Source organism: Bombina bombina, chromosome 6, assembly GCF_027579735.1.
Source record: "Bombina bombina isolate aBomBom1 chromosome 6, aBomBom1.pri, whole genome shotgun sequence".
Taxonomy (NCBI): Eukaryota; Metazoa; Chordata; class Amphibia; order Anura; family Bombinatoridae; genus Bombina; species Bombina bombina.
Window position 1 is genome coordinate 727,416,259 of NC_069504.1, and position 22,465 is coordinate 727,438,723.

At 35.1% G+C, this 22,465-nt stretch overlaps 1 protein-coding gene across 2 annotated transcripts in view; it reads right to left on the reverse strand.

Annotated features, from left to right (window-relative positions):
- Nucleotides 1-22,465, reverse strand: part of LOC128662236 (lysophosphatidic acid receptor 2-like) — a 91,354-nt gene that overhangs the window by 55,369 nt on the left and 13,520 nt on the right. Inside the window, exons 1-2 of one of the 2 annotated variants that reach the window (XM_053716058.1) lie at nt 20,964-21,089; nt 18,389-19,141 (exon numbers count right to left, since the gene is read on the reverse strand). In XM_053716058.1, the coding sequence (XP_053572033.1) occupies nt 18,389-19,121 (733 nt within the window). In that variant the 5' untranslated portion in view covers nt 19,122-19,141; nt 20,964-21,089. Of the gene's footprint in view, nt 1-18,388; nt 19,142-20,963; nt 21,090-22,465 lie in introns of those variants that run through there. The other variant, XM_053716057.1, reaches the window with a different exon arrangement.

The window sequence follows — 22,465 nt, forward strand, 5'->3', positions numbered from 1 at the left end:
TGCATATTTTCTATGCACTTGTTTTTATTATTGTGTAACATCATAACATTATGAACAGATCCTTTGTACTGTATTGATAGTAGATATCACTATACTGCCAGTAGGCATTGATGTATTAAGCTACAAATTACTTGCAATACATTCTCAAGTGTTTAAATTGCTACTAAAGCTGTGATTGTTCATTCTGTATAGAGGTTGCAACTATGTTTGCATATTTTGCACACTGTGTTTTATATATTTGAAATAAACATTAGTATCAACACTACAAGGTTGTTATGCACAATTATTTGCAGCGCTGTTACCACTTGTTATTTATTTTTTGTTTATTTTTTATAACAGCTGCTTATACACAAATTTACACAAATTATACACATTTATACACAATTTTTGTATATAGTATCAGTGGCGCTCTCCATTTTTTTCATATATATATATATATATATATATATATACACACACATATACATACATATACACACACACATTTGTGATTTGGCTGATGAGACAGGGGGAGGAAAAAACAATTAACTCATTGCATTGTCTTTACTATTTGTTAAAGTGATCAAAGTTTAATTAATTAATTACTGTCAAGTATCTAAAAGTAATATTAAAAACAGGGGCACTTTAATTCATTAAACTTTAGAAAGACGCTCCATTTTTTAAATATTTACCACTGAGTTATCCTCCGCCTGCATCTCCTACTTTCTTTAGCAGAGCGATGACGAATCTCGCTTCCTCCAATTGTTGCGTACCCCACAAGCTGGACGCCACATGGGGCACGCAACAATTAGAGGAAGCTGGATTCATCATCAATATGCTAAATACAGTAGGTGATGTGGGCAGAAGAACGTACATGGTACGTCATGGTCGTTAAGGGGTTAAGCCCCTTCATGTAGGTACTGGAAAAATGATGTTATATCACTTCTCATCATTCTTCTTTTCGAGGCTATACTCTGGATAGCACTATTCCTGTTCCTCCCTGCACACCCTGCAGCATGTGTAACTCATAAGTGTCCAGGAAAACATGGCCGAAGTGGCAACCCTAACTGGTAATGCAAAAATGAACTGCACTAAAAATTAGAGCATGACATTTTTTTTTTATTAGAATGTCACTTTTATTAACTCTGTATAATACCTTACTCAAACGGTAAATGTCTCTTTAATATCACAAAATATTCATATATTCATGGTTGTTACTTTATCCATTGGCACTTTATCAAACATTAGCAGTTTAGAAGACAGCAGCAGGCAGACCTGACTGAAGGACACTTCATCTGGTACAAATGGTATCCATGTTTATGTTGTAAATACAATCTCATCAATAGTGTCCTGCAGAGAAAATGTGTCTTTGCAGGATGTTGTCATAAACAAGTCAGCAGTGACTTTAGCTGCCATGTTCCCTGCCACACCTACACGATTATCAAAAGCATTTGTTTGCACTGCGGTAACATGCAAAACAGTATACTGTAATAGCAAACAGCTGGATAAAACCAGACAGGGCGGAATACACATTGCAATGGTAATGAAAAATATCATCATGACCAGCCATCTTATAATCACATCAAAGAGATGATGAGAGTTTATGCACCAGTTATAGTCCATTTACAAAGACAGTAAACCCTAAAAAGTTCCATCATGCATATCAAAGTGAACTATTTAATGATAAAATATAAACTTGACCTTATATGACATCAAATCCAAAATATTTCTCTCATGATTCAGATAAGGCATGCAGTCTAAAAAAATGAAAAAAAAAAATATTACATAACTAGTATTCTTTGCTGAAGAGAGTACCTAGGTAGTTGGGGGTCACCAGCCTTCGCCCCCCTGCGACTGCAGGCTTTCACAAGAGAACCTGCAGTCCGTATTTATCAAGCAGCGGACATCAGACCGCTGCTTCCCTAACCTCCTCTCCACTTCTTAGGTGGAGAATTTCAATCTCCCCGGTCTTGTTCGACCGGGGAGATTGACAGCTCCTGCCCACACGCGATTGAGTGCATATGTACGCCCCTGTCCGCCATATATTGGCAGCTAAATGTTAGCAGTTTTACAAAAATGGTTTGAAGCATTATATTTAACTTTGCTAAAAGCATTCTTGCAAAATTGCTGCGGTATAGTGCTCCAGACATGTACACACACCTGAGCCCACCTACCTGCTTTTTTTAACACAAGTGATACCAAGTAAATTTGTAAATTTGTTTTTTAATTGCACATTCTATCTGAATCATGAAAGAAAAAAAAATCAAATTGGGTTATGTGTACATTTTAAAGGGACATCATGCTCAAACTTTCTACCATGTTTATGGAAAGAGCAACAGTTAAACATGCTAGAAGTATTTTTACTTTGTTTGCATACAATTGAGTCCTGGGACGCTAATACTTATTGGTTGATAGGGACAACTGACACAGAAAACATTGTTTTCATTCAGAACAGAAACAACTATTTTTCTAAAAACAAAACATTGTAAATACATTCTAAAACATTCAATTTCAGATGTAACAGAGAAAATTGATTATTGATTGTTCAACAGCAGAAGTTCTATTGTTTTTTTGGCAGACAGTGACAATCCTCACAAGCATAAAAAAAAATGCAACATCAGCAAAAACAACAAAATGCCTCAGGTAGTGATACATGCAGAAATAGCGATGAGATCCGCGCTCCTACAGGGCTGGAAGCGATATGCAAAGGGGTTAAAGGATTACTTTAATATCTGTTTAAAGCAGGGCTCGACAAACCCAGGAGCCTGGGAGCCACTGGCTCTTAGAATATTACCCCTGGCTCCTAAAATTTGGGGTTATTCTCCATTTATCTATATACAAATACCACTGTCTGGCTCCTTCATATTCTTTCTGGCTCCTAAATGTTAAACAGATTTGTCAACCCCTGGTGTAAAAGGCAGATGAAACCCAAAAATGTTCTTTTGTGAATCAGAGCATACCATTAAAAATAAAAAAATAAACGTTTCCAGTTTATTTCTTTTATCAAATTTGCTGTTTGTTCCCATGGTATTCTTTGTTGAAGAGAGACACCTGCCTGGCAGGAAATAGTGTTGCCATATAGTGCTCTTGCAAATGGATAACATTCTTGCAAAACTGATGCAATATACTGCGCCAGACACATGCATGCTCCTGAGTTTACATTACTGATTTTCAACAAAAGATAGTAAGAGAACTAAGAAAATTTGATAATAGAAGTAAATTAGAAAGTTGCTAAAATTGCATGCTCTATCTGAATCATGAAAGGAAAAAAAAATGTGCATTTCATGTCCCTTTAACAACAAATCCCATTATCTATGCAGCCATTATCCCCTTGTGACCATGGGGAAGATTCAATTAGAAGCAATTAGAACATTTACATTAGGGTCAAAGACAGCATACACTAATTTTCATATAACTTCATTTAATAGACCCTACTATGAAGAAGAATATACATATATAGTGATCTAAAAATCCAGTATAAAACCTTTTGAAAACATAAGTAGAAGCTCCCAGTTTAGCACTGTTGATGAGGTTAGGTTGTGACACCCATTGAAAGGGGCTGGGAAAATAGGAACAGCAGATACCCCCTCCCCTGCATTTGAAAAGACCCATTACACTAACAGGAGCCTGCAGGAGTCTGTAAACCAGCATTTACATTTGACACTTTGGAGCTTGGTTAGGAATCTGAAAATCAGCACAATGGTCTTAAAAAATAAGCAGAACTATAAATTGTTACAAAAACACTCCCAGATGAGCTATATAAATGGATCATCTACAAAACAAAAAGAAAAATCCTAATTCCCATCTAAAACCCCCCCCATTAATGTGATATATATGCATACTGTATAGATGCAACTAGTCACCGGATAGCATACAAAAACATGCCAAATAAATTGTTTTGTGGTCCAGAAACACACCACTTGACAAGCCTCTTAAATGTTCTTTATCTTAACTCCCTTGCTGTGGCCAGTTAGCAACAGATAAAAATGAATTTCCTCACATATGAAGCACTCACTGTCTTTAAAGTTGCAGGGAATGCAGAATGCACTACAACCTCTCTAATAGCAGTGTAAAAATACAATGTTTTAAGTTATATTACAGGATAAAATTAAAATTTTTATGTTTTTATTTTTTATTTTTAAGGATTATTGTCATCTCCTTTGCTGTGACCATTTAGGGGCATATATTTAAGCAATCACTGTGTAGTGTGTTGTTGGGTAAGAGCACTGGATCCTGCAGAATCCACTAAAGCCTCACAGGGATCAATAGAAAAAGCACATTTTTCAGAGTTAAATTACACAGCAGAATGGCATAATATATAATCAATTGAATTCGCATAGTTTGCTATTGTGTATAAGTAAACATTTTATGTGAAATTTCAAGGAAAACGTTATTAAACTCAACACATTTCTATGATATGAAAAAACATTATCTAAACATAGTAAAAAATTGCTCACAAATTTCCTCAGAGGTTTTCTGGGATAGGGAGGGGAGGCTAGTGTGTTGTGGACTGGACTGCAAAACTGAGGGTGGGGTCATGGATGTGACATAGGAAAGTGACAGAGGAACCCTGACAGGGGAAGCTGTGGGAGGAACAGCAGTCGGTCCTCACAACCTGTGACAATACCGCAAAATTAAACTTTCATGAATCAGATAGAGCATGCAATGTTTCCAATTTACTTATTTTAGCAAATTTACTTTGTTCTCTTGATATCTTTGTTGAAGAGCATACCTAGGTAGGCTTGGGAGCACCAGTGCAATACTGGGAGCTAGCTGCTGATTGATGGCTGTGTACATATGTGCCTCTTGCCATTCGCTAGCTCCTGCTAGTGCATCGGTGCTGCTGAGCCTACTTATAGCTTAGGGTACCAAGGAACAGAAAAAAAATTGATAAAATTTAATTCCATTTTTTTTTAATTGCTTGCTCTATCTGAATCACCAAGGTTTAATTTTGACTTTACTGTCCCTTAAAATATGCATGAGTACATTTTAATTTGAAATAGCAAAAATGCTTCTAGTAAAGGTTAGTGTTTCAGTGGAATATGCACATATGCTGCGTCTTACTAGAGCATTAGGATTACAAACACCACACCTGCTCAGAGAACTGGCAGCGGTGTCTATTGCGCCAGTGAAGACTTTATTTGTGTCATACAAGCCACCGCTGAGTCTCTGAGAAGGTGTGGCGCTTGTGCGTACGTAGCCGCTGAAAAACAGTAAAAACTTTTATTAGAAGCATTTTTTGCGCTAATGGAATTATATTCAAATTATATTCTTTAAATCCACTTATGCACATTTCAGTTTTGACCTTTCTATCCCTTTAAAGGGATATGAAACCCAACATTTTTCTTTCACGATTCACAAAGAGCATGCAGTTTTAAACAACTTTATAATTTACTTCTCATCAATTTTTCTTTGTTCTCTTGGTATCTTTTGTGGAAAAGCAGGCATGTAAGCGTAGGAGTCGGCCCATTTCTAGAGCAATATATGGCAGCAGGTGTGAAAGAATATTATCTATTTGCAAGAGCACTTGATGGAAGCACTAGTCCCTGCCATTTAGTACTCCAGATGTCTACCTAGGTATCTCTTCAACACAGAATATCATGGGAACAAGGCAAATTTGAGAATAAAAGTAAATTGGGAACTTTTTAAAAAAAATAGAATGCTCTGTCTGAATCACAAAAGAAACCTTTAGGGTTTCATATCCCTTTAATGATAGAATTCCAATAAAGTTCAGTTCATAACAATTGTATACACAAATTCCCCCCATTTTGGATCTCTCATTCTTCATACACTTCTTCAAATGACAGAATCCTGAGTGTGAAAAGTAGACATTTTGTTTCACTACTTTTGCCACTTACTATAAAAAAAACATAAGAAATTTAGAAGACAGCACCAAAGTGTATGTGGCTTGTGGGGCACGGAACCCAGGATCTGCCTTGTCCTGCAGGTTCTCCAAACAAACAAAGAATTGTACCAGCCACCAGTAATTTAAAAGACCTTTATTTTCTCATATTCTTGGGTCTTAAGCAAAAAAATACAACGTTTCAGGGTACGACTAAGGGCCTATAGCAGGCCTGAAACGTTGTATTTTTTTGCTTAAAGGGACACTTAATCAAAATTAAACTTTCATTATTCAGAAAGAGAATGCCATTTTAAACAACTTTCCAATTTACTTCCATTAACTAAATGTGCACAGTCTTTTTATATTTAAACTTTTTGAGTCACCAGCTCCTACTGAGCATGTGCAAGAATAAGTGTGTATGTATTTGTGAATGGCTGATGGCTGTCACATGGTACGTGTATGCATTTGTGATTGACTGATGGCTGTCACATGGTACAGGGGGAGTGGAAAGACATAACTTTTAAAATTGTCAGAAAAAAAAAATCTACTACTCATTTGAAGTTCAGACTAAGTGCTATTGCATTGTCTTGTTATCTTGCATTTGTTGATTATGCAAATCTACTGTGTTGACTGGTCCTTTAAGACCCAAGAATATGAGAAAATAAAGGTCTTTTAAATTACTGGTGGCTGGTACAATTCTTTGTTTATAAAAAAACATATACAGAGAGATTTTGTAAAAAGAAACTAATGTCATGTAGGGTTTGGAGTTTAGGCTCAAAAACTCACAATATTGCTTCTTACTACTGCTAAATAAATATGAATTGTCAATGCTAATAAAAATAACATAACTGGCTTATGGCAAAGGTGCAGATAAAGAAATTTGCTGGGTATAATTTTATAAGCCATAAAGGCTACAAATGCCCTAAAAGTCATACTCAGAATAAAGCAACCAAGCATATAAACAAATATGCGTGAAAAAAAGCATGAAATATGGGCATCCACTTGTCTAGTCAATCATAATGACAGGAGCAACATGCATATGTTATCATATACATTACTTTCTCCAGATGTGTGTTTACTTTTTCAGGAAATAAGAGCTTGTTCACTATGAAAACAAAAAGAAAAGTGTCTTGTGCTTCTCAAACAGGGATCTGTAAAATTGGTTTTCCCTTAAAGTTTTCCCAATTACTTGTACTACCAGCTGCAAAGCATTAGATGTATGAGAAACAGTTCCTTTAAATGTATTTCTTTCATGTAATTAGCAAGAGTCCATGAGCTAGTGACGTATGGGATATACATTCCTACCAGGAGGGGCAAAGTTTCCCAAACCTCAAAATGCCTATAAATACACCCCTCACCACACCCACAATTCAGTTTTTACAAACTTTGCCTCCGATGGAGGTGGAACTTCCCAGGTATCTGTCCAGATCCCGGGATCCTCAGGCGGAGGCAGTGGATGCATTATCACTTCCTTGGAAGTATCATCCTGCCTATATCTTTCCGCCTCTAGTTCTTCTTCCAAGAGTAATCTCCAAGATTCTGAAGGAATGCTCGTTTGTTCTGCTGGTAGCTCCGGCATGGCCTCACAGGTTTTGGTATGCGGATCTTGTCCGGATGGCCTCTTGCCAACCGTGGACTCTTCCGTTAAGACAAGACCTTCTGTCACAAGGTCCCTTTTTCCATCAGAATCTGAAATCCTTAAATTTAAAGGTATGGAGATTGAACGCTTGATTCTTGGTCAAAGAGGTTTCTCTGACTCTGTCATTAATACTATGTTACAGGCTCGTAAATCTGTATCTCGAGAGATATATTATAGAGTCTGGAAGACTTATATTTCTTGGTGTCTTTCTCATCATTTTTCTTGGCATTCTTTTAGAATACCGAGAATTTTACAGTTTCTTCAGGATGGTTTAGATAAGGGTTTGTCCGCAAGTTCTTTGAAAGGACAAATCTCTGCTCTTTCAGTTCTTTTTCATAGAAAGATTGCTATTCTTCCTGATATTCATTGTTTTGTACAAGCTTTGGTACGTATAAAACCTGTCATTAAGTCAATTTCTCCTCCTTGGAGTTTGAATTTGGTTCTGGGAGCTCTTCAAGCTTCTCCGTTTGAACCTATGCATTCATTGGACATTAAATTACTTTCTTGGAAAGTTTTGTTCCTTTTGGCCATCTCTTCTGCCAGAAGAGTTTCTGAATTATCTGCTCTTTCTTGTGAGTCTCCTTTTCTGATTTTTCATCAGGATAAGGCGGTGTTGCGAACTTCTTTTGAATTTTTACCTAAAGTTGTGAATTCCAACAACATTAGTAGGGAAATTGTGGTTCCTTCATTATGTCCTAATCCTAAGAATTCTAAGGAGAAATCGTTGCATTCTTTGGATGTTGTTAGAGCTTTCAAATATTATGTTGAAGCTACGAAATCTTTCCGTAAGACTTCTAGTCTATTTGTTATCTTTTCCGGTTCTAGAAAAGGCCAGAAAGCTTCTGCCATTTCTTTGGCATCTTGGTTGAAATCTTTAATTCATCTTGCCTATGTTGAGTCGGGTAAAACTCCGCCTCAGAGAATTACGGCTCATTCTACTAGGTCAGTTTCTACTTCCTGGGCGTTTAGGAATGAAGCTTCGGTTGACCAGATCTGCAAAGCAGCAACTTGGTCCTCTTTGCATACTTTTACTAAATTCTACCATTTTGATGTATTTTCTTCTTCTGAAGCAGTTTTTGGTAGAAAAGTACTTCAGGCAGCGGTTTCAGTTTGAATCTTCTGCTTATGTTTTTCGTTAAACTTTATTTTGGGTGTGGATTATTTTCAGCAGGAATTGGCTGTCTTTATTTTATCCCTCCCTCTCTAGTGACTCTTGTGTGGAAAGATCCACATCTTGGGTAGTCATTATCCCATACGTCACTAGCTCATGGACTCTTGCTAATTACATGAAAGAAAACATAATTTATGTAAGAACTTACCTGATAAATTCATTTCTTTCATATTAGCAAGAGTCCATGAGGCCCGCCCTTTTTTTGTGGTGGTTATGATTTTGTATAAAGCACAATTATTCCAATTCCTTATTTTATATGCTTTCGCACTTTTTTCTTATCACCCCACTTCTTGGCTATTCGTTAAACTGAATTGTGGGTGTGGTGAGGGGTGTATTTATAGGCATTTTGAGGTTTGGGAAACTTTGCCCCTCCTGGTAGGAATGTATATCCCATACGTCACTAGCTCATGGACTCTTGCTAATATGAAAGAAATGAATTTATCAGGTAAGTTCTTACATAAATTATGTTTTGTGTATATCAAGCAGCTGGTTTGCTTAATTAAATAAATTACAACCCATTTCAATGGGCTGAGCTTGCAGGAAGAGAAAACCTCAACATTTCTTTGTCATTATGCACAAAGATTTTTATTTTTTTATCTTCTCTCGCTTTCTCTGTAAACAAATGCAAATACTTAAAGGGACAGTATACAACAATTTTCATATAACTGCATGTAATAGACACTACCATAAAGATGAATATGCACAGACACTGATCTAAAAATCCAGTATAAAACCGTTGAAAAACTTACTTAGAAGCTCCCAGTTTAACACTGTTGATTAGATTAGCTGGAACACCCAGTGAAAGGGCTGGTAAACAAAAAGAGCAGACTATCCCCTCCCCTGCATATGAAAAGACAGATAAAATAAACAGGAGCCTGTAGAAGTCTGTAAACGCATGTATACATATGGCACTGGGGCTTGGTTAGGAGTCTGAAAATCAGCACAATTATCTTACAAATAAGCAAAACTATAACTTTTTATAAAAACATTACTAGATGGGCTTTATAAAAGGATCATCTACAAAACATTTATGCAAAGAATAGTCTAGTGTACAATGTCTCTTTAAAGGACCAGTCAATACAATAGATTTGCATAATCAACAAATGCATGATAAAAAGACAATGCACTTAGTCTGAACTTCAAATGACAAGTAGATTTTTTTCTGACAAATGCCAAAGTTATGTCAAATTTCCACTCCCCCTGTATCATGTGACCGCCATCAGCCAATCACAAATGCATAAATGTATATTCTGTCAATTCTTGCACATGCTCAGTAGGAGCTGGTGACTCAAAAAGTGTAAATATAAAAAGACTGTGCACATTTTGTTAAAGGAAGTAAATTTGTAAATTGTTTAAAATTCCATATTCTATCTGAATCAGGAATGTTTAATTTTGACTTAAGTGTCCCTTAAAAGAGGCACTAAAGTAAAATTGCTACTGAGCATGTGCAAGAGTTCAAAGTATATATATGTATATATGGGTAAATATCAATACAGTGAAAATAGAAGTAACTCATTTGAAATTCAGACTCAATGAATTTCAAAGATCAGCAGTTCTCTGTAGCACTCAAGTGGTAATAAACACATAGCACTGAAAGGTTGGTAGTGCTAAAACAACATGCTCTAACATGCAGAATCAACACTTGATAAGATCCAAAGAACAAAGCAGATGGCTCAAACTGAAATTGTTATTAAGATTACAGCTGTAATGAGATAGGTACCAGAGTGCTTTGTTGCTTCTGAGACTACCTAGGTATAATTTTCAACAAAGGGTACAAGAGAACAAAGCAAATTAGATAATAGATGTAAATTGGAAAGTTGTTTAAAGTCATGGACGTTTCATTTTTACTTTACTGTTCCTTTAAAGGAACATTATTAAAGGGACAATAAACGCTTAACAATAACCAGACAAAATGGTTAAAGTAAAAAATGATATACACTGGTAATAATGTTTGGGATTCCTTATGATTCCTACTGTAGGTGCTTTTTTTTACTTACCTCTCTAGGTTGTTTACGAGTACTATAGCAGTTATTGCTTTAATATATTCCCACAGGTATACAATATTGTGTCCATAAAAGCAGCTACAGACCCGCTATATTTCACTGAAGCCTACCTCTTTCTCCCCCGTTGCTATGCTGGGGTAGCATTGCATTTCTATATCGAAATCAGAGAGGCTTATTGTGTTCAATAAGAGAAAATTGCCCTTACTGGGAAAAAAGATTTGAGACTGCTTAGGTTGACAAATTACTGCTCATATTATAACCAGAATTTATATATATATCTCATTCACGCAGGGGGCTCCTGTTCTACAACTTGGTTATCTAGCTGCGTTTTCTTGTCCTACAGGTTTAGTTGTTGAGTAAATAATTCCACCTCTTGACATTCCATTCATTTTGAGATTACTCTGGCCTAGTTCCTGCTATCTCCTTTGCTAATAATTTATTGATATATACATATATGTAGCCAAGGCAGAGTTGACTTGGTGATATAGATAATATTTATGGCCATTCTCTTTTATTTTATTCCCATATAGTGGGAAGCCCAAGTATCATGCCACGGCTAGTTAGGTACAGGTACCTTAATTGACTACATAGTATCTGTCAGACTAAATAATAAAGGCTCATTTACCCCTATAGTTTGTGTCTGTTTCTGCGTCTTTTCATAACACAGATTGTAAACCATATAGTTTTACAACAATTCCTGATTTTCAGCTTCTATTTAAGTTACTATGTTCAGTATATTTGTTGGGTTATTTGTGACAGAGCATTTGTTTTATATTAATAAATAAATCTATCTATCTATCTATCTATCTATCTATCTTTGTCAAGGGTCCAAGAGTGGCCCTATATTCTCATTAATATATACTAATGTTAAAGGGACATTAAACATTAAATAAATGCTAGATAGAATGATGCATTCAAAGAGAAAAATTGTCCGAGAATAACATGTAGATGTATTTTTTAAAGTTTCTTTAGCTGTTTAAATATTGACAAAATAAGTGTAACGTTTTAGTGTTTATAAAACAGTGGGAGCTGCCATGTTGTAACTTAGGTTACCTTCTCTGCTGTGGCCAATTAGAGACAGTTATTAATGTGTCACTAGAGTGTGCAGCCAATGACTGTGTGGAATATAACAGTGTTCTACACTTCTATTTTTAACAGGAACTGAAAAGCTTAAAGGGACAGTCAAGTCCAAAGAAAAATTTCATGTTTCAAATAGGGCATGTAATTTTAAACACTTTTCCCATTTACTTTTATCACCAATTTTGCTTTTTTCTCTTGGTATTCTTAGTTGAAAGCTAAACCTAGGAGGTTCATATGCTAATTTCTTAGACCTTGAAGGCCGCCTCTAATCTAAATGCATTTTGATAGTTTTCACCACTAGAAAGCATTAGTTCACGCGTTTCATATAGATAACATTGAGCTCAGGCACATGAATTTACCATGGAGACAGCTAAAATGCAAGTCTGTCAAAAGAACTGAAATAAGGGGACTGTCTGCTGAGGCTTAGATACAAGGTAATCACAGAGGTAAAACGTGTATAATTATAACTGTGTTGGTTATGCAAAACTGGGGAATTGGTAATTAAGGGATTATCTATCTTTTAAAACAACAAAAATTCTGGTGTTGACTGTCCCTTTAACATTTCAGAATGGAATTACAGGAAAAGGGGACAAAATAAATAATGAATATATATTGGAGACTTTATATATATATATATATATATATATATATATATATATATATATATATATATATATAGAGATTAATATTTTATATTATTATCTCAAAGTGTTTAATGTCCCTTTAAGGGTCAGAGAGAGACCATAATTTTTCTTATGAGGATTTATTTTCCATAAGCCTTGACACTTAGGGGTTATTTCTATTGATCATTTCTCCATCACCTTTCAAATATAAGTAAAAATGAGGATAAAATAGCTAATGAGAGCTTATTAGAGATTATATCTAGTTACATTCTGGTGAGGTTTATATTGTAATATGATAGTTATGTCTATTCTGTACTTATGTATAGATACACATGAATAATCTGTTACACAATATTATACGTGAGATAAAGCGTATGATATCTATTTTGCACTCTATTCATGGACATTTGTAAATTATATCCTCAATAAAAATATATATATATAAAGATACTTTCATGATTTAGATAGAACATGCAATTTAAAAAAACTTTTCAATGTATTCCCAATATCAAAGGGACAACAACTCAATTTGATTCAGATAGAGCATGCAATTTTAAGCAACTTTCTAATTTACTCCTATTATACATTTTTCTTCATTCTCTTGCTATCTTTATTTTAAATGTAGTCACCAATCAGCAAGTACTACCTAGGTGCTGAACAAAAAATGGTCTGGCTCCTAAGCTTACATTCCTGCTTTTCAATTAAAGATAGCAAGAGGACGAATACAAATTTTACAAATTTTAACAGGAGTAAATTAGAAAGTGGGATTTGTGTCCCTTTGTTCTGCCTTGGTATATGTACACTTTCTGAGACACCAGCTCCTATTATGTGCAATAGCCCACAGTGTATACGTATACTAGGCTGTTATTGCATTGTCTTTATATTATGCATTTGTTAATTATGAAATTCTACTCTATTTAGTGGTCCTTTAAGTCCAGATCTTTTTTACATTTCATGTGTTATAGTACATTAAAGGGATATAAAGGTCAAAATTAAACTTTCATGGTTCAAAAAGACCGTGCAATTTTAGGAGACCTTTCAATTTACTTGTATTATAAAATGAATCTTGTTCTCTTGGTATCCTTTGTTTGAAAGCATAGCTAGGTAGGCTCAGGAGCTGCAATGCATTACTGGGAGCTGGCTGGTGATTGGTGATTACATATATGCCTCCTTATTGGATCACCAGATGGGTCAAGCTACCTCTCAATAGTGCATTGCTTCTCTGAATCTGACTTTAACTATGTGTTTATCACCTTTGTATGGGAATACAATAATACATAATAGTGCAATAATAAAATGCTGTAACATATTTTCTTTTTGTACTTTTCATGTTAAGTTGCTACTCAGTCATCTATAGGTGAATACATTCAAAGTTATTTACAATTCTTGGCTTTTTACTCTTACTGTTTGTCAGACATCTGGTCAGAATGTATAGGGAATTATCCCTTCTTTATTACGTTATCATGTGGCACAGTGGCTCTTTACATTAATTGTCTGTATATATGAAGTGGTAGAAATAGAGATTTGGAAGAGTGGAGAGTGAGTCAGCAGGTCAATTATAGAGGTGATACAGAGGTAGTAGAGAGCGGAGTTAGGGGGTGGAGTTGCAGAAGGGAGAACACAGTAAAGGAAGTGGCTGTATATGTTTTACAGATGTTGTCAGACAAAAAGAGAATCTAGACACAAAAGACACCAGACAGAAGTGAAAATATTGATATCTTACTATAGACATCCATTATACAGACAGAGGGACAGTCAGACTAACAGAATGTGCGACAAATAGGTAAAGAGATGAGTGACATAGAAGTGTAAAAATAAAATGGTTCATTTTTGTTATTTTGTTTTTAAACAAATTCCCTTTGTCACCATGTGAGTGACCCCTACAAAAGGGTTACAGACATCGATATAGGGATACATTTATTAAGCTGTGTTCGCAGCTTTTGAGGCTATGCAGAGCCTGCAGCCACAAATGTAAAGGGACAGTATACACCAATTTTCATTTAACTGCATGTAATAGACACTACTTTAAAGAATAATATGCACAGATACTGATATAAAAATCCAGTATAAAACCGTTTAAAAAAACTTACTTAGAAGCTCCCAATTTAACACTTTTAATTAAAATGAGTCTCACAATGAGATAAGCCTGGGACACCCACTGAAAGGGGCTGATAGAAGATCCTCCCCCTTATACAAACAGAAGCAGTCTGAAGTCTGTATACATCAGTATGCATCTAAAAACTTTGGGGCTTGGTTAGGAGTCTAAAAATCAGCACAATGTTATTTAAAAATAAGCAAAATTACATTTTTACAAAAACACACCCAGATGGGTTATATAAATGGATCATCTACAAAACATTTATGCAAAGAAAAATCTAGTGTATAATTTCCTTTTAAGAAGCAGATCAATCACCCCGGCACTTGCTTGTTCTGGGTGATTGGCATGCCCTGCTATTGCGCAATTGGTTGCGGCGGAGCAGGTGAGGCGGCATCGCACAAGAAAGCTCTTGTGCAATCTTAAATGTCGCCATACAACGCATCAATGCAAATGACAATTGCAGGCCCATAGTTGCACAATTGAGCTGCCCTTGCCACATTCTAGAGAAAGGACTTGTTTAGTGATTGGTCAATGCATAAATATGCAGCTTCTGATTGGTTCACTGTCTGTTTCTCAGGAGCATCAATGCACTGTTCCAGAGCTTTAAAGGGATATTAAAGGTATAGTCCTTCCACAGTGCTAAATAGATCCGCATCACAGGTCACAGGTACTGGTGCCACCATCCCTGTGCCTAAGTATGTAGGTATAATACTATACTACTTGCTATTATTATTTATATGTATGTTGAATGTCCCTTTAATCACATATGTTTAACTTCTCTGTAGCAGTTAACAACATAATGGAAAAAATGACGTACGGTTAACAATACATTGCTCTAAACACTGCATATTATTTTTTGCAGTTTAATGGCCCTTTTAAACACTATATTCCTGGAACTGTAGGATCTCAATAAAATTACAAAGTCACTCATAAGGTCAAACAGAAGCTGCATGCAAGGACATAAATAATAAGACAACGCATTCCTACAGAGAAAATCTAAAATTAGCAACATGAATAAAATGTTGATGAATTGCTTAAAAGGGCTTATGCATGAGGCATGGAAAATATAAAAGCACACAAAATTAGAGGATTACTACACTTTTAAAAAATATTAAACATTTTTGTAAGTTTCTAAGGTGTGTTCTTAGTAGATTATTTGAATTAATCAAAAGTCATTTATTGTATTACTTTTTAATAATCTGACTCTCATTGTACGCAGAAGATTGGCGTTTCTGTGTTATTTGAATGATTCACTTCAGCTTTAATGAAAACATCTAGTCGCTGGGTAACAGCAGCTACACTCCTGCTATAAACCAACCGCCACACCTTCCATACCCTTAATTAATCAGGTTAAGCGATTAAGGTTCTTAAAGGGACACTGAAAAATTAACCGCATTTCAAAAGATCTGCATACAAAATAAAGAGCATTTAAAAAAAAATATTTTGTTAAAGGGCCCCTAAAATCAATTTCATGATTCAGATAAAACAAGCAATTTAAAAAAACAACTTTCCAATATACTTACATTATCAAAAAAGGCACATTCCTCTTGTATGCACAATTTCTGAGGCTCCTACTGAGCATGTGCAAAACTACCTAGTATATTTACATATATGCATTTTGTGATTGGCTGATGGCTGTCACATAATTTTTGACAGAATATATTCTACTGCTCATTTCAAATTAAAAATGAGTGCTATGTTGTTGTCTTTTTATTGTGAACTTGTCAAATATTTAATTATATTGTATTTATTGGTCCTTTTAGTGGGACACACCTCCTAAAAACCCTCTATCATTTTGTATATATAATGCTGTATATCTCATCTACTTTGCTGTGGCCAAACAGCATCAGCTATAAAAGACTTACTGCACAATTTCATTGAATACTCTCCAGTCTCATTAGGCAGCAGTAGAAAAACGACAATTTTCTGATTAAAATTGCTGTAAATAATGAACATGGATTGCAAACGTTTGCACTATGCATGTCCCTTTATTTAGCATAAAAAGATAAAATAGCACTTAGTCTGTATTTTAAATAAAAAGTAATAGAACTTTTTCTGACAAATTTCAAAGTTAGTTCATTTTTCTTCCCCCTGTATCATGTGACAGACATCAGCCAATCACAGAATGTATATACGTCTATACTGTGAATTCTTGCACGTGCTCAGTAGGAGATTGTGCCTCAGAAAGTGTGCAAATAAAAAGACTGTATACATTTTTATAATAGAAGTGACTTGGAAAGTTGTTTACAATTCCGTTCTCTTTCTGAATCATAAAAGTTTAATTTTGACTTTAGTGGTCCTTTAACCCCTTAGTGACCACATCACTTTTCCATTTTCTGACCGTTTGGGACCAAGGCTATTTTTACCTTTCTGCAGTGTTTGTGTTTAGCTGTATTTTTCCTCTTACTCATTTACTGTACCCACACATATTATATTTTAAATATTAGCGTGCCAGGCAAGATGTGCGGACACGGAACTAATCCATTGTAATTTACATTGTAATACACTCTCAATAATATACCAACTAATAACGGTGTGATCTGAATATAGCCACATAGATCTAAATATAGCCACATAGACAGAGGGCTATTTGGACTGCTCGTTGTAGTGTGTCAAACGAATGATGATATCAGGGGTGCACTGTGGCTAGATCACTTCACACCGATACAGGGAATATAACTCCCACTTGTTTGAATTCCCTGTAATATAAATAAGGAATCTAACATATGTGAGTATTAAAAGTAGCTATCCCTCAACTGCACAGTGGTTTTCCTTATTAGTCAATAGCCCTATTTTTAAATTAATGTTTTTTAATTCTGCGGTGGACCTATAACCAAATTCACAATGAAGTGGGAGTGATAGATCCACTCATTCATAGGTTCACTAAAAGTTTGTGTTTTGTTCTTCTTGGTTGCATATATGTTAATAAAGTGTTATGTTTCTTTTCAATTTATTTAATTTTTATCCAATTAGTGCAGTGTCTGCCACAACCGCGGGCGTTAGCACAAGGTTATCTATATGGCTCACATGAACTAGCACTCCTCTGTTGTGAAAAGCAAATAAAAAAAACATGTGCCAAGAGGTTGTCTTTAGTGGCTTAGATACAGGCAGAAATTTAGAGGTTTAAAGGTTATAACGTTTATTAATATAACAATGTTGGTTGTGCAAAGCTTAGGAATGGGTAGAAAAAGGCATTATCTAATTTTTTAAACAATAACAATTCAGGTGTAAACTGTCCCTTTAAGTAAACAAATTATACAAGGAAAACTAAATCATGACCAGGGTGCAGTACCCCTGGGTGAGTTCCCCTTACATAAATAATTAAACATATCATTATCATAATGCCACAGGAAAATTATAGTGTTATGCAATTAATTATTTCTACAAATGTATTTTCAAACCAATAATTTAATATTACTTATGTAATCTAATATTGTTTATTACAATAAAGGGCATAACCCAATATCATGCATTGGTCATTTAAAACACATTAAGCTAAAACAATAGATATCTCAATATCATCCATGTGAAATAACACTATTTGAATATAGTTTTTGAGTGAAATGGTCCAATTAAAGCAGTTTACACCGATTTTAAAACAGGAAGAAGATGTTTGTGCACAATGTTTCCCAGGTTCACTGGCTGATATTAACACTTCTTACAGATCTATTTGGTGGACAATGACATACCTCAGTTACATAAAAAGACGTTTTTTTCTACAAAATATACCATTAAAAAATCTAAGGGGATTTTTGTAGACAAATCGTTTTCATAATCTTTCTCAAAAGGATTGTAATCAACCAAATAGTGTTTTACCTGGTCTTTGTTAGCATCATGAGCTATATAAATATTATGCCTGATGAAGGTCAGTGCTGAACTGCTGAAACGTTACATGCTGAGTATGCTTGGAAGAAAATAACCTTGTGTTAATACAAAATATTTAAAACACTTACTCAGGATAATAAAGACCGTCTTCATAAGATTGATCATGGTTTCCTTGTATTTTGGATGGAAAGATGTATGTTGGGACATTCTCGTCATCTTCCTCTTGACATAGACAAATATGTGGATATAGACCGCCATCATAATGACAAAAGCCAACAAATTGGATACTGCCCAGAAAATTAAGTAGCTTTGGCTATAGAGTGGAGCCATCCTGGAACACTTATCGAGACTGCACATACAGTGCCATCCAAAGGAAGGGATCAGACCCAACAGTAAAGCGGTAATCCAGATACAAGCAATAAGTATACACACCCTCTGGTTGGACATTTTGCTATGAAGTTGCATGGTAAATACAGTTTGATGTCTCTCCACTGCTATGGCCAAAAGATTAGCCACCGAAGCGGTCAGACTAGTGTCCAACAAACTCTGTCGAACGAGCCAAGTTTTAACAGTGAGGCTAGCCGTCCGAGGCCCAGTATGAAACATGAGGTACATGTACGCCACCCCAGCAAATAAATCCGCCGCAGCTAAGTTTCCAAGTAGATAATAAATGGGATAATGAAACCGTTTGTTTATGATGATGGCCGTAATGACAAGTAGGTTGGTAAAAAGCACAAAAAAGCAAACAATAAGTCCGAGAACCACTACCAGTTTGTCTTTGGTTCTCCATTCTGTGGAAAGCTCTTTCCCACTGTTGTTGTAAAAAAATACAATGCTCTCATTATAAAAACATTGCTTCATCTTGAGGGGCTCCGATAATCCTATATGGTAGAGAAAAAAACACAAGAAACTATTTTGGAATACAAAACAAATGTATTTTTGGTTTTGCTTCTTTTGTGTTAAAACAACATAATCTGATCAGTATCAATATTAAAGTGACATTCTATTGTGAAAATTATAATTTATTTCAAAGAGTACGACTGCACTATATGTATGGTAAAAATTGTAAGAATATTACTAGTCTAGAACCCCTGTATTAGCTCAAACCCAGTTTTCAATATTTCAACAGCTCAACATAATGAAAAAATAATAATAATTGCATAGTATTATTAGGCTAATGGGTGTCTTGAATTCATTATTGTATCTAGATTTATTTTTTAATGCCCCTTTATTTTTAAACTGAAAGTCGATGTTTATTAAACACAAGGATCTGTGGGGCAGATGCTCATTGGTTAATAAACAAAACTCCCACAGCACTATTGGTGGACAGTAATACACTTCAATAGAATAAAAACAAAGTAAAACTTAAACAGTGCTGTTTTTTTTTTTAGTGCAGTAGTATCCATTTTGCAATAAATAAGTAGACAAATAAATAAACAACACCCCCTCCAAAAATAAAAATACCTTTTTAAAAAAAACTAAAACTTCTTTTTGAAACAACAAAGAAAAAAATAAATATACATTTTTAACAGTATTAAGGTTTGTTGCAAGAAGGTAGTTAAGAGACTGTTCGTTTGTATCTGTTTTCCTTAAAATGGGGACTAATTATGAAATAAGACACAGAAATATGATACTTTCAGTTTCACAACAGCTGTACAGTGTCTTTTTTTCCTTTGAATAAATGCCACGTTCTAAAAGTGACATTTGACTAGATTGGAAAATCTGATTAAGAACCAGACAAAAACTCATATTATATTGTAGATCTAATTCAAGATTTGCAGACCTTCCTCATTTGGTAGTGAAATGACTCTATACAGCACCTGCACAAACCCATACCGACCTTTTTAGCTTAGCTTTATTTATTTCATAATATCTCTTCTCTAAAGAGAATTAAACACTGTCACTACCCTCTCCATATTGGTTTTCCATTAATAAACATCTGCCCTACTCACCAGCATCAGACTATGTCCTCTTTTTCTCACTGTTAAAAATGACACAGTGACCTACCGTTCTAGCTTAACTTATCAAGTTTTTAAACCCCTTTCTCTTTTAAATGCAACATATTTGTGTATATTTGTCTTGCCTTCATTTGTATTCTATTGTTTATCCAGATTTGCCTATTTTGTCTCCTAGTTGTGTATTTTATGTCCCAGACCTTGTTATTTTGTGTAATGTCTGTGTTTATTCCTAGCTTCCCTCTTCCTGCTTCAATACACATTTCTTAACTCACTCATTCCCTCTGTCCTCCACATTGTACTTCTGCACTTCTGAGAAGATATTTAGAAAAAATAATAAAATTATATATATATGTATATGTGTGTGTGTGTGTGTGTACATATATATATATATATATATATATATATATACACACACAAATTATACACACACACACACACAAATTATATATATATATACACACACGCACACACACAAATTATATATACACACACACACACACACACACACAAATTATATATATATACACACACGCACACACACAAATTATATATATATATATATATATATATATATATATATATATATATATATATATATATAATATAAAGGCACACTGAAACTATAGAAATCATGTTCTCCTATCTGTGCAATGTATTTGCTCTCTTTCCATTCCTACATCTCATCCAAAGTTCTGTCTTTCTTGCCTTCCTGTCCAAACGATGTCTTATTCATTTTCCTTCTTACCTGTGTCCCTTTCTTGTGGCGTTATCCTGTAGTCTTGAACTGTACCCACACTCTAGCCATAGAGAAATGCACCACCATAGTTTCTCTCTCAACGAGAGCCTTAATTAACCAAACCCTTCAAGTACAAGTCACTGCGTGCCAGTACAGACCTGATTCTGTAACAAAACACCACTCACGACTAAGGTGTGACAGAGAAGGGGAGGGGCCCACCTTTCTAGAACAGTTCATTACTCTTCCTGCTCTACACATTATTAACCACTCTGCAGCCATAAAACAATTACTGAAATAAGTTGTGTGACTTTTTTTTCAGTTTCACTTCACTTTGATGCCTCTCCATAAACGTTTCTTGCATTATCCTTACAATATAGGCAGGCTGCTTACATAATGCAGACATTACACAGTGTGAGATGGTAATATACAAGGTTTAATTTTGTGTAGTTTAATATGCAATGTTCCTTCAATAAGATAGTTTTGTTTGTAACGTTTTTGTTTGAAAATGGTTAGCTATCCCAATGCTTGATGTCGGCCTTGTTTGCAAACTCTTTTACAATGTTGGATTTCTGTCTGTCTCTAATTCTCCTCAGCACAAAAGATAAATAACCCAAGTTCCAACATGGCAGTACCCATTACTTTTTAGAAACTGAAGTACTTTGTAGAAATAAGCCTTTTACACTCTTATATTCAATTTTTATACAACTATTGTAACTTAAAAAATACATCTACATGTTTTTTTTTAATTCTAATATTTACTTTGAATATATTATTGCATTATATCTAGTATTTATTTACTGTTTAATATCCCTTTAAGAACTGTGTCATTAGCCATGTCCCATAGCAATCTGCTTCTTTTGTGCATTAAAGTCTAGTGACTATGAGGTGTTTCACTTTAAAAAAACTGTTTGAAATATCATCATCTGACAAATTCTTTGTCATATGACCACTCCTAAAAACTCATCGTAACTCCTCTTACCTCATCATATAACCAGAGTCAATTATACCTGTCACACTATAGGCATACATTTATTGTAAGCCATTTGAAGCAGAAACTTCCTTTTCTGGCTGAATTAACCCCTTAAGTACCAACGACGTACAGGGTACGTCCTACAAAAAAATGTCCTTAACGTCCAAGGACGTACCCTGTACATAGTTGGTTCCTTCAAGCGGTGGAAGCGATCCTGATGGCTTCCAGCCACTTTCCTGTTTTTGCAGTGATGCCTCGATATTGCGGCATCCTGCAATAACAGTTTTGGCCCTCTCTGCATCGGACATCGATGGCCGTGATCGTTGGTGGGTGGGAACCGATTAGGGTTGCCACCTCAGCCATGTTTTCCTGGACACTTATGAGTTACACATGCTACAGGGTGTGCAAGGAGGAACATGTATTGTGTTTCTGGACAGCACTATTCATATTCCTACCTGCACACCCTGCAGCATGTGTAACTTCTAAGTGTTCTGTATTTTAAGGTACTGGTGGCAACCCTAGAGCCGATGTGGGAGGCGGG